The sequence below is a fragment of the Pelodiscus sinensis genome, chromosome 17 (genome assembly GCF_052426305.1).
Source record: "Pelodiscus sinensis isolate ZL-2025 chromosome 17, ASM5242630v1, whole genome shotgun sequence".
NCBI classification, from domain to species: Eukaryota; Metazoa; Chordata; order Testudines; family Trionychidae; genus Pelodiscus; species Pelodiscus sinensis.
Genome location: NC_143068.1, coordinates 29800841 through 29814444, shown reverse-complemented (window position 1 = coordinate 29814444; position 13604 = coordinate 29800841). Strand labels below are relative to the sequence as shown.

At 49.8% G+C, this 13604-nt stretch overlaps 1 protein-coding gene across 1 annotated transcript in view; it reads left to right on the top strand.

Moving 5' to 3' along the window:
- Nucleotides 1-13604, top strand: part of KCNQ2 (potassium voltage-gated channel subfamily Q member 2) — a 165742-nt gene that overhangs the window by 96915 nt on the left and 55223 nt on the right. The window contains exons 6-8 of the mRNA XM_075901038.2: nucleotides 2962-3072; nucleotides 5667-5762; nucleotides 9718-9812. Of these exons, the coding sequence (XP_075757153.1) occupies nucleotides 2962-3072; nucleotides 5667-5762; nucleotides 9718-9812 (302 nt within the window). The remainder of the gene's footprint in view (nucleotides 1-2961; nucleotides 3073-5666; nucleotides 5763-9717; nucleotides 9813-13604) is intronic.

Sequence of the window (13604 nt, the reverse complement as noted above, 5' to 3'; positions counted from 1 at the left end):
GTAAGAGTGGGACGAGAAATTCGTGAATCAGGCTATTTTATGCAGCAGTAATTTGTACTTTCAGGGTACTGTGCTCTTCTAAAATTGGAAGGGAAACCATTTAATAGGCACTGCTGGAAAGGGTTAGGAATAAACAGTTTCAAACCTTTCTGCATGGAAATATCCTTGCCTCATTTGAAAGGGCCTCGGCGGAAATGCTTCATGTGGGTTTGGGGAATACTGTGTTATTGTTCTCCGTCCAGAAGGAGCCATTTTGTCTCCTACACAGGCGCTTTGGATTAACCTGCATAAGCCAAAGCAGTGATGTGTATTCAGCCATCGAATGAGAGAAGCTGCCTGTTGTGAGGGGCTGCAGTAGCAGCTTGTACCCTTCTTCGCAGCATGTAAGGAGGATGGCCTAGTGGTTATCACACTGGACTGAGAATCCAAGGCTCTGGTTTCAGTGTCACAGACTCCCTGTGTAAACGTAGGCAAGCTAAGCTGGTCCAAAGGGGCGCTAGAGTTGATGTAAACTTTGCACCGTTCTGTGGATTCTCTCCCTCCGATCACAAGGGCTCTGGGACAGACTCGGTGTGGTCCAGAGAGTGAAGAGTCAGAGTGTGGTGGAAGGAGGCATGGCTGGGGAGACCCATGTCTGTGGATGTGTGCCCTATTCATGGCACTAGGGCAGCCCCAAAGTAGGGGAGGATCAAGCTGCTGCCTGGGAAGGATGAAACCTGCCCTTCTGAGCATCAGATTTCCCCACCGTGACACGGGGATAGTTGTATATGGAGGTTCCTGATGAAACATCCACTGATCTAGGGGAGGGCCTGAGGCAGGTGATGCTCCCAGTGCCAAGACAGATGGCCAAAAGACCTCTGAAATTGCCTCGGCAAGATGCCATTTCCCCCTGTTGGGCAGAGGATCTGTGACCGCAAGTTGTTGATGGTAGCTGGCTGTTTGCGTGCGGCAGCCATTGTGCTAAGGGTGGATGTGTAGACATAAGCACCAAGAATTTGTGACACTGCTGTGAGTGAATGTAGAAATGCAGGGCTGGAAGGGAACCTTGAGAGGCCGTGGGATTAGGGATACCTAGATGACCGAGGCAGGGTTGAGTATATCTAGGTCTCCCATGACAGATATTTGTCTAACCTGTTTGTGACAGGGTCAGGCCAGGGAGCTGCTACAGAGAGGGGAAAAGGCAGCCCAAAAGGGAAAAAACCCTGTGAGAAGAAGCAGAGAACTGCAGCCTAATTAGATGCCAGCTGACTTCTCTGCTGTCTGTCTGAGGGCCTTTAAAAGCCTCAGCCATTGAGACCCACTGCAAAACCCCAAACTCGGGGGCTGAGGGGAGGAGGCCTACCCAGTGGTGGCTTGGGGAAGAGGGCCCTTGCCACCACTGGGTAGGGAGCCCGGCCAGGTGCCCACAGGCTCCCTCCCTAGCTACCTTTACCTAATGCTGGTCAAAATTGTTCTCTCCAATTTCTCCCTCTCTGTCTCTCTACCACCTTCCTTTCGTCCTCTCACTCTCCCCTCCAGCCTCCAACTGCTGAGGCTTTTAAAGGCCCTCAGACAGCCGAGAAGTCAGCTGGCCCCAATTTGCCTGAGCCAGCTCCCTCCCAGCTACATCTAATTGGGCTGCAGTTCGCTGCTTCTTCTCACGGGTTTTTTTCCCTTTTGGGCTGCCTTTTCCCTTCTCTGCAGCAGCTCCCTGGCCTGACCCTATCACAGTTCTTAAAACACCTCCAGAGATGGGGAGTCCATAATTGGATAATAACCAGTCCAGAGCTTAACTATCTCCTTAGTTATAAATTTCTAATAACTAATCTATATCTTCCATGTTGCAAAGCTGATTACTTCTTGTCCTGCTCGGACATGGAGAACAATTGTTTTCTGTCTATTTTACATGTTGGAAGACGGTTGTCGTGTCTCGACTGAACCTTCTGTTCTCTAGACTAAACAGGCCCAATTCTTCCAACCAGTTTTTCAGTTCTTCTAAACCAGTTTCCATGGTGCTACTGCACAGACAAAGCAGTCGGAGGAACTTTGCACTGCCCTGTGCCATCAGTGAGCTAAGTATTCAGCAATGTGGCTCGGTTGCTATAGAGAACATAAAAGACCTTGTATAAATGTCTCTGCTAGGTTCCAACACGACTGAACATACGTACAGCTATAGGAATAGCCCTAATTTATGTTACTATATATTTTAGAAATGTGTGTCTGTCCGTCTGTGAGTCTGTTTGTTCAAGAACTGCTCCTAAATGGTAAGAGCTACCAAATTTGATATGCAGCTTCCTTTTATAACTTAAAGCAAGATCCAGGTTTGGTTGTGCCAGGACAATGGGATGTGCCTGGAATTTGATTGTTTCTCATAAAATGGAAAGGGAGGGAGCTGGTAGAAGGAACAGTCATACTATAGAATGACCACAGGGGGGCAGCAAGGGGCCACAGATGTGGACCGGGACAGCTATAACCCCATTTGGTCAACAAGAGGCAAGGATTGAGAAAGGGGCAGCTATCTAATATATATTTCAGAGAGTTTGTCTGTTTGCATATCTGTTTGTGGGTCTTTCTGTCCCCCAGGCGGGAGACATGCACCCCTTCACTGGCTGCGCCAACTGCAGCAGCCACAGAGAGGCGTTTCTCTCTTGGCCCCAAGCTGCTGCGGTGAGAGAGGGCTGTGGTTTTCTTCTTTCCCTGGGGCATCCTGCAAACTGACCCTCTCTTTCCCAGCCCTACCCCAGAGCAATGATTTAAATGAAGAAAAACAAATCTTATTCGAGTGAAGGAGCGTCGCTGGGTAAATCTTCTAGTGATCACTAAGATAGAGACGTATCCTATGGAAAGGTAGCATCCTGGGAGCTGGACTAGGAATAACCGGGGAAGGAGAGATTGTGCTGAAGAGAGAATTGCGTTCAGCTGTTGTTTCACTTTCCAGTATAAGCCCTGGAGTGAACCAGCTTTGATTCTTTCTTTCCTCAGATTACACTCACCACCATCGGCTATGGGGACAAGTATCCGCAGACCTGGAATGGACGTCTCCTGGCGGCAACTTTCACTCTCATCGGGGTCTCCTTTTTTGCCCTTCCTGCTGTGAGTAAGCGCCCAGACTTAACTGTAAAAGCAGAACACAATCTTTTCTCTAGACAGTCCTGATTACGTGCACCGGGGCTGCCGTCTCGCCTGTACGGCTCTCTCCAGATTTTTTTTTTTTTGAGGATGTTGCTGACCTTGCAGACATTCAATTCCTTATTGCAGGGAAAGGATTTCAGCTCAATGGCCAAATCCCAGTATTGCCAGCACCCCGTGTTCAAAACTGATGAGTCAGGCCCCCTGCAGCCACTCGATGCAGTCATGAGATTGAAAAGATATATTGTGGGATCCATTTTGCTTTCCTTTCTGGTTTTCTAATGTGCAATGTTTGCACCGTTGAGTTTTCCTTTGCAACCATGAAAGCTACAAACTTCGCCCCCCCCCCCCCCCCCAAGAAGAATTGAGCCTCACATCATCACATGAATCCAGGAACGGGAGTTATAAGAAAAACATCAAATGTTGTGAGACTTGTGGTAAAGTCCAGGGATGTGAACAGATGATGCTTAGTGGGTACCTGAGAACAGGTGCTTGGAGCAGACCCCTGCCTGTGGCCTGCTGCTCCAGCCCCAGGGGGGGCTGGGACCTGACTGTCCCATGCATGGGGGAGGGGTAGAAGCGGCAGCACTGTGCATGGAGGGGCGGAGCAGGAGCTGGCAGCTCCACCAGCTGGGGGCTGCTCCAACCAGGCTGGAGCATTCCCCCCTGGAATCTCGGTTAACTGGTTAAACCGAGGGTATAACCGGTGAACTGATTCACCGGGATATTACCTCCCTAGTAAAGTCATGAGAGCTGGCAACACTGATTTAACCCAAAGAGCGGCAGGATGCCTGACATGCCCATGGATGGAAGTGAGCACTAAAAGATTAGAACTGCTCCATCTTTTGCATGGATAAGATCCATAGAGCCGGATTCTGAGCGGACATAAATCAGTGTCGCTCCATTGGTTTACACCAGCAAAGGATCTGTTCCAAGGCTGATGCATGAAAGGAGTTTTGAATTAATCTTTGTTTATGAGAGAGGAAGGGTTCAAAGGAAGAACCCTTGCCCATAGGGGAGAGCTTTCATAATTAGTTGCACTGAAGCCCTTGAGATTAGCGTTCACTGTAACTGGAGCCAGAGTTTCCAATAACTTCATCTCCCATTCTGACCCTCGGTCAGGGCCAGATTTTCCAAAAGTTCTGAGCTCCTGCTAACTTCAAGGCTTTATTAAAATACTCCAAGCTCTCTGGGTCCTAGTTGTAGGGGCAAAGTGCTTTTGAAAGCTTGGTCTTGGTCTTTTTTTGTTTATTTCCTGCCACCAAACGTGGCATTTCAGGGAACGTGAAAACAACCATATAATCCTGCAGTCCATTCAGGCTTACGTCTCTGTAGACTAGAAACAATCACAGAAAAATAGCTAAGCCACAATAGTGTAATATGTTTCATACTACTCCGGCGCATTGCTGCATTCTGGCTCCCCACAAGTTCTTTGTCTCAACATAGAGGAGCAACACCAGAGAGACGCCGCTCTTCTTACTGACCGGCTTCTGTAGATATGAATGGATAAGGCTCACGGTGGGAGTTAGAGGACAGGATAAACATTCTGTATTGTGCGCTGCAAAAGAAATAAAAAAAATGTAGATAACTGAAACTTTTGGCCTTGATTTTGGTCTGCTAAATGGTCACAACACAGTGCGAGTGCTGTTTGCCTTTTCTGGGCCAAGGCGATGATTGGCTTAAGCTACCACAGTCAGTGTTGCAAAGGGTAAGGAGTTGATTTCAGAACACTGCTTTTTTTTTCTTGGTGGGGATAATTGACAGAACTGCAACCTTTCATTGCAGCACTTGAGAGAAGTAAAACATTTACCCCCAGACTCCATATCACTCAGTCATAGCATCTGATAGCGGGTAGAACTTATTAGCTTAGGGATAGGGGAAGTACAAGATGCTCTTGATGAGACAGAAAACGAGAAGAGAACAAATCTCTACTCTGTGTCGATTAGGCTCCAAAATTGGAGTCTTACGTCTAGTTCTGGGCATCTTTCAAGAAAGATGTGGAGAAATTGGAGAAAGGCCTGAGAAGAGCAACAAAAATGAGTAAAGGTCTAGAGAACATGACCTAGGAGGGGAGACTGAAAGAATTGGGTTTGCTTGGTGTGGAAAGGAGAAGACTGAGAGGGGACATAATAGCAGTTTTCAAGTATCTAAAACGGTGTTACCAGGAGGAGGGACAAAAATTGTTCTTGTTGGTTTCTGAGGATAGAACAAGAAGCAATGGGCTTACAATGCAGCAAGGGAGGTTTAGGTTGAACATTAGGAAAAACTAACTGTCAGGGTGGTCAGACACTGGAATGAATTGCCTAGGGAGGTTGTGGAATCTCCGTCACTGGAGATACTTAAGAGCAGGTTGGATAGACATCTATCAGGGATGATTTAGATGGTGCTTGGTCCTGCCGTGAGGGCAGGGGTCTGGACTTGATCTCTTGAGGTCCCTTTCAGTTTTAGTGTTCTATGATTCTAACAGCGAGCTATCAGGGTAGGGCTATTACAAACACAACCTTTTAGAACAAGGCTAATGCATAGATGACTCCAGATGGTCTTGTTCTTTCTTCCAGGGCATTTTGGGTTCTGGCTTCGCGCTGAAGGTTCAAGAACAGCATCGGCAGAAGCACTTTGAGAAGAGGCGAAACCCTGCAGCTGGCTTGATTCAGGTTAGCACGGATCCTGACGACAGAGATTCGCTGTGTGATCTCCCGTGATGTTCGCAGCTGCTCTGTCTTGACAGACGTTCCTGCCCAGCGATGACGGTCCAGGGTAGCTGGGTGTTTGAGGGTGTTACACTTACACATTGGAAACAATTCCTGGCTACAGATATACTGATACCAAGGAGTCGTGTCTGTCTGGAGGGTTCCAGAAGAATTGCTTCTGATTAACTCTTTGCCTTTAAATAAGGGAGATCTTGTTATGCTTGTGGAAGTGGGAGACTTTCTGTGTGGCCAGGCAAGGCATAGTGCAGGGAAGTGCTGTGTTGTTCTCTCCACCTCGCTCTTTCCCTGCCCTCCTGGAGCCTGGAAATCATGCCAAGGGTTTGGCAGGAAGTGAATATGAGTTTGCTCTGGGCTAAGCTGTGGTTACCACACTCAGTCCCCATCTGGCCTATCCCACAGTTGGCTTGACTGGCCAGATCTTCAGTTCCTGCTCTGGTTGCTTTCCGCTGCCTCAGCCAGAGCCTCTAATTGGACAGCTGACGAGTCCAGCTGCCAACGAGGTTCCACACGACCTGCACGCTGGGGGCAGGGAGGGGCCGTGCCATGACTGGGATGAAGTGACCGGAGCGTGGCGTAATCTTCACCCATTGCAGTGGTCCCTGTGGGACCATTTTTGGCCCCCAGCCAGTCCAGAATTGGGGAACAAAAAGGTGCATGAAAGCCACCTCCTCTCCACCCCCCGTCAGATCAGCTGATGGTCTGGTCCTGTGTCTTCAGTGCTGAATGACCAGTGTAAAAAACCCACTTTGCCTCCTCCAGGAAGGGATGCGGTTTCTCAGGGGAGTGTTTGAAAGCCAGGCCAGGGCAAAGTAAAGAGTTTCAATGGCACCTTCCTCTCATTATAGGTCTTCTTCATTAGGGCCACGTCTGTACTCCAGAGGTCAATCTTCTGGTGTTCGATTTAGCAGGTCTAGTATAGACCTGTAAATTGAACGCTGAGGGCAGTTCCGGCCAGCATCTGTGGGGACATCGCCACGCCCAGCTTGAGGTAAACTGGCTCCAACGACATAGAATATGTCGCTGGAGCTGCGTGCCTGAAGTCGACCTTCCAGGTCTAGTGTAGACCTGACCTGAGGGCCTTGTCTAATTCCCAAGCAAGTCAATGGATGTCTTTCCGTTGACTTCCTTGTACTGTGGATCAGACCCTAACTCTCATTCTAACCAGCCTCCTAAGAAGGAACGCAAGTGTCCGTCATGGCAAAAAAAAGTCTCATGGGAGTGAATCTCAGGGTTTGCGTCAACTGAAGGAGCTCTGGGTGGTCAGGGCTAAAAACAGCAGTGTAAATGTTCCGGGCTGGAGTCTGGGCTATGAAACCCAGCAATCCTGAGCCCAAAAAGCTACACTGCTCTTTTTAGCTCTGTTCTGAGCCAAAATCAGTTAATCCACGCTCTTGAGTGTTGCTGCTGCAGGGTGTTTATTTGCAGCAAAGTGTTTAAGTGCAGACGTACCCTTTATCCTTACACCTAAGAGTACCACTAAGGTACGAAATAGCGCAAGTGACACTTTTTAAGAACGTTATCAGTCGGAAATGAACTCAAGGAATCAGCATCTGGCTGACAGGCGAGGGACCTTTATAATAAACCCTCTCAGATTAATTGTTTCCGATTCCGTGTTCTTTGAGACTCTCCGGAGGAGGAGAAAGGAAGGTGGCATTTTGAGGCAGCTCAAAAGGTGCTAGACAGCAGCCCTGAAAATAAATGCCAGGAAATCATTTGCAGGATGACAGCAGATGCTGTCAGCCAGACGGGGGGGTGGGAGGGAGAAGGGGAGAAAAGACACAAAATCCAAGCAGATTTAGTTAATACATAATGCAGGCACATTAATTAATTCATCCTGTTTCCCCCCAATTGCTTTTATGCAGAAAGAAAATGTATATGAATATGATGCTGCAATTGGGAGTATTTTTTTCATAGAAGCAGATGTCTGTGCATAAGGCACTAGTGCCGTCTAAATAATAGTCTGCTCGTGGAGCAGCAAAGCCATCTCCGGGGTCTTCCAGGCTGAGGATGTCTACACTGCGGCTGTGTCTACACTGGGCCACTTATTCCGGAAAATCATCCGCTTTTCCGGAATAAGCTGCGAGCTGTCTACACTGGCCCTTGAATTTCCAGAAAAGCAACGATGCTCTACTGTACAAAATCAGCCGTTATTCCGGAAAAACGATTCTGCTCCCGCTCGGGCATAAGTTTTTATTCCGGAACACTGTTCCGGAAAAGGGCCAGTTTAGACAGCCCAGTAGTCTTTTCCGGAAAAAAGCCCCGATCACGAAAATGGCGATCGGGGCTCTTTTCCGGAAAAGCGCGTCTACATTGGCCACAGATGCTTTTCCGGAAAAAGGGCTTTTCCGGAAAAGCAGCCTGCCAATGTAGACGCTCCTTTTCCGGAAAAACTGAAAACGGAATAGTATTCCATTTTAAGCATTTCCGGAAATTCATGCCAGTGTAGACACAGCCTGCATGTTTATTTCAAAATAAGCTATTCCGGAATAGTTATTCCGAAATAGCATGTCTGCACTGCTGGGAGGCCTCAAAATCAGTCTGAGGTAGGCTTCACTAATGTAGACGTGCTATCTCCATTTAGAACCCCACGAGGAATCACTTAGAATGGCCCTGGACAGGGGATATTTCGAAATAGAAGCAGTGGAGAGTCTACACATGCCTTGTTTCGAAATAGCTTTTTCGGAATAGGCGTTATTCCTCGTAGAATGAGGTTTACAGATTTCGGAATAAGCCATCTGTTAGTTCGAAATTATTTCGAAATAACGGAATGGCTGTGTAGATGCTCACATTCTTATTTCGGAATAATGCTAGTTATCTTGAAATAACGGTGCAGTGTAGACGCATCCTGAGAGACCCTGTTCTTTATAAATAAAACCCAGCAGAGTAGGAACCCAGCGAGAAACACTGGTTCAAATCTGAGGATCTGATTCAGACCTCAGAGTCACGTAAATCAGGTGTAGCAGCTGTAGCAGCGCTGTTGGAGTCGATGGAGATGCAGACGCGCCAATTTCAGATCAGCATGAGTCCCAAAAAGCATGTTTGCACTACAGGAAAGATCGACCCTCCAGAGGTTGATCTTCCAGCATTCGATTTTGTAGGTCTAGTGTAGACCCCACAATCGAACACTGAGGGCAGCCCCTGCAAGCGTCCGGTACACCTCATTCTGCGAGAAATAAGGGAAGCTGACGGGAGTTTGTGCTCCCGTTGACCTCCTGCAGTGTAGATGCTGCCATGGCTCAGCTTGAGGTAAGCCGAATCCACCTACGTGTTTTGCATACCGTAAGCTGGTCTAGTGTAGACCAGGCATAAGAGTGGATCTGTGGACAGACTGAATCCTTGGATTTAGGCAGCAGAGAAGCTTTCAGCTACGTGGCTAAACAGCTGGTGCACCTTGTGCTCCTTTAACTTGAAAACTTTGATGTGCCTCTCAGCTGACTGGATATTGACTATCATGATGCCATTCTCTGAGAGGCTGGAAAGTCACATTTTCAGAGGTGCGGGACACCCACGGCTCCCCTTTGTGGGCACCAGGGCCTCTCACCATCACCTTTTAAGACTTGTCCGTTTTGTGTTAAATGTAACCGGCCAAAAAGCGAGGGCAGCATTTTCAGAGGTGGGTGCCATGCACCAGGGATGCATTTGCCATTTTTAACTGTTCACCGATTGGCAGCACCAGTCATTACTGTTCATATCCAATCGCAAAGAGGTCTGGTCATCTCTTTTTAAAACCTTGGTCTGAGCCCAGAGGAGAATTCTAGCATCAGCCGCTGGCTAGCGCTTTGGGCCTGTGACGAATCTGCTGATCGTGCTTCTCTTGCTGTGGATTGAGGGTTGGGGTGGGAAGAATGGTTGTAGGTTCGTTGTTTTTCACTCACATGTACAGTTGCCTTCTCCACAGGCTGCTTGGAGATTCTACGCCACCAGCCTCTCTCGGACGGACCTGCACTCTACCTGGCAGTACTATGAACGGACAGTCACCGTTCCCATGTACAGGTACATGCTTTCAACTCCTCCTTACAGGTTCCTGCTTCGTGGTGCCCATGACTCCATCCAGCCCATTCGTATGTTATGTTAATTGAAAACTATTTTTTCTTAATTTAATTTCAAAACCTTGCAAGGGCAGGTGTAATTTTAAGTTTCTTTTTTTTTTGTGTTGTATTTTTTGCTTTATTTTCATGTCCATGGTATTAATTGTCTTTTCTTTTGTGTGCGTTGTTGTTTTCACCTTTGTTTCTCGGCATCCGTTGGTAGTTGCATTGTGTTGTGACAGTTGCTACAGCAGTGTGTGAAGACCTCCTCCAGAGCAGCCTTGGCAAGAAGGTAAACGCGTCTGTTGCCCTGCCATGCAGATCTGAGTGCTGAGTTGCATTGTGTCGTTGTACAGATTCTAATGCAGGGGTGGGCAATCATTTTTGCAAAATTCATGAGTTTTGCTACGTGGTCACAGGCCAGCTCCGGGGTCACCTGGAAGGGGCGGGGCCGTGGCTGGAAGAGGTGGGGCTAGGAGCTAGCCTCCCCAGTATTACCTAGCCAGGATGCTTTGCATTGAAAAAGCAGCAAAGGACTCGAAGCTCCTGGCCCTGCCGCTATCGTATTGCCTGGCTGCTGCCCCGGGTTGCAGTGACTGTTTAAAAGTCTCACGGCTCTGACCCTGCCGGGGTAGCACTGCAACCGTGAGCCATTTAAATAGGATCCTGCTGCCTGAGCCACCTCCTGGAAATTCAGTGGCATGGGCAGCAGGCCATAAATAGTAAGCGGCCAGATGCAGTCCAGGTGCTGGATCAAATTGTTATTTGGGCCGCATTTTGCCCAGCCCTGTTTTAATGGTTCTTCTGCCTTTCAGCAGACTTCTGCTCTCACCCTTGGTGGCTCCTGCCATTCTCCCATGGTGCAGCACTTTGGTCACTGCTGCCTCGAGGGCTGATTATCTTCCACGTGGTCTGCCTCCTCCTCTGAGTCCACCGGGGCTAGTGGGGTGTAGAGAAGACGAGGCCCCAGGGCAACCAAGTTGGTATTTAGCGTAATAGTTCTCTTACGAGTCAGAAATTAAACCGCACGCATCTCTCCGTCTGGGGAGTCCAAGCCTTCCCGGCTCTGTCCCCTCAACTCCTGAGGCCGGGCGAATGCCTGCCGGAGGAGGGAAACCCACAGTCAGGCGGTTGTGGCAGGAAAGACTCTTCATGGACGCCTTCTCCGCAAGCCGATGCTTCCTGAGGGGGACTGCCCCAGGGAGACGGTGCTCCGAGCCCGAAACCCACACTTGTCTCTGCGGCCTTGGAGAACCGTGTCTGTCAGAGTGACAGCGAAGGATGTCAGTAGGCAGGCCTGCTACTGCCCCAGTGAGATCTCTGGCATCTCCGACTAGGAGAGGGCAGCAGAAAAGTGTGTCCCCTAACAACCAGCTTGCATGCCCAGGCATCTTCCGTAGCTCTTCTGCCAGGGGGTACAGCGCTTATGGAAGACCTGAGGCGTAGCTCAGCCTATCAGACGCCTGCGGATAAGTTTGACGTCTCAGCTTTCCCAGTTTCAGACCCCTAGGAGAAATGGCTGGGCTCTGTAATAGCTCTTTCTGCAGCCTGAACTGCCCCGGCAGCTCTTACAGGGTTGGGGAGAGGGGAGCAACCCTGGGCTGCCAAGAGCCCAGCATCTTGTGCGGTGACTCAGCCCCACTGGCTCCTCGCGCACGTCCAGCAGGGCTGTGTGTGCTTTGCCCGGCAGTTGGAAGCTGTTGTGGGGTCTATTCTCCAGACATCCCCTCTGCTCCCCATGCTGAATCCGGGGAGGAGGGGCAATTGGCAAGGACTGAAGGTGACGGGCTCAAAGGGCACCATTCTGTCCCAGCCAGCTCCCACCTATCCCCTCAGGATCGAGGCAACTCCATCTGTCTCCACTCAGCCCCCCGGCCGCTCCTCATCCAGCCCTCTTCTCTAATCCACACACCCATCCTCCCCTCACCCACCAGCCTGTCCCCGCCTAGCCTTCCCCTCACGCACCCTCCAAACAGGCCCCATCCCTCCCTTCACAATCCCCGCACACTGTCACCTCCCGTACAGCCCACAGCACTTGCAGCTCCCAGCCCTGCTGCTACCGTGTGCCTGGATGCTGTCCGCGGTCACTGTGGCTGTTTAAAAGGCTTGTGGCCCCGACTCGCCAGCCTCGCTGCAGCCTCGAGCGAGCGGACACACGAATCCTCAATTCTCACCCCACTGGTAGGCAGTGCCCGGGCTAGATCTCCCTCGCCCCACAGCGGGAAATGGCCCCTCCCTCCCACCCGGAGTGGCTCCGCACAAGTGGGAATGACCGAAGAGCAGGGAGAAATAAACGGGACTTGCGTGGTGGGACAGCAGCTGCCGCCTTTTAACGGTATCCATGTCGGTCTAGCATTGTTTAAATGGAATGACCGCTTGCTGACATGAAGGCAGCATGGGACACGTCAGTAATTCGAGGCAGAGTGAGGCTAGCGGAGTGGAACTCCCTTCCAGGTGGGACTTGCTGGAATTCCCAAGGAAAACCCTAGGAGGTCACCAGGGTGAGGCAACCGGCTCTGATGAGCTGGAACTCGCAACAGTAGGGTGCTTTTCCCGCAGTCCCTCTCCATCCTCTGGTGAAACAGATTGTGCTTCCCCGCCGGCATACTCCACGTTATGGCAGTGCCAAGAAGTGGGGGCGTGCGGAGTTCCCTTGGTGCTAAAAATAGAAACGAGTGTCAAGTTACGCACCCACAGCTTAGCGTGCCCGGCCCAGTATCTCCACAGTGGGAATGGAATGATGGTGCCAGCCCTTGTCTTGTCAGTCTGCACCGGGCACTGAGACGGCTCCGGGATTTCCTGTTTGTCCCATGTGAGAATGTCCTAGTCCAGAATTGGCACTGTCGGTCTGTGACCTGGGAGGACCTGTCAGACAGAAGAGGTGTCTCTTAGAAATCAACCCGGTTTCTCTTCTTACCCGGTGCATGTTGGAATCAAAGCCGATAATCCAGATACGTTTCCTAGGGCGGGTGGGCCTATCAGCGACCCTGCAGCCAATGTGTTAGTCCATTTTAAAAGTCCACTGGAAGTCACATTACTGTAATGAACAGCAAGTGTTGTATTGGATTTCTTCCCTGTGCTTGTTTCATTTAGCTGAAGACATTTATGAACCCACTTGAGCATTTTATTTTAAAAACCAGTTTCCCGAAAGCCTCACGCTCATTCATGGAGTCTCCCTCATGCTATTGGTCCTCCCTTCTCCTTGCCTTTAATTGAGGTTAAATGATTATCAGCAAGGGCGAGAGCATTGGATCTGATCCCAAGTCCATTGTGGTCCAGGGATGCACCGCTATTGATTTCAGTGGGCGATGGATCAGGCTTGAAAGAATAAGCCGATCAGCGTACAGTGAAACCCTAGTCAATGACTATTCGCTGAAGCGAATGTTCAAATGGTTGCCTCGTGCAGCCCAAAAGCTAAGATTCTGGTGGAAAGCTAATCGGGTCAGTGAAAGAAAGACCTTTGGGATGCACTGAATTGCCATTTAGCCTATGAGAGAGCAGAGCCATTTTAAATCAAAACCCATTAAGGATGAGCGTCAGTCATGGTGAGTGGGGGCGGGTGTCAGGAGAGGGGACTGATTAAGGCAATGAGGCACTGTGTGAGGGACCAGACAACAGCATAACCTCTGGTTCTCAGAGGAGGTTTCCCCACTCGTCCTGCACACGCTGGCCCAGAGGGTAGAGTTGGAGGTCACAAGGGGTGGGGACCTTGGAATATGTGGATTTACTGACCCTCACAAATGGCAGCCATTATCAC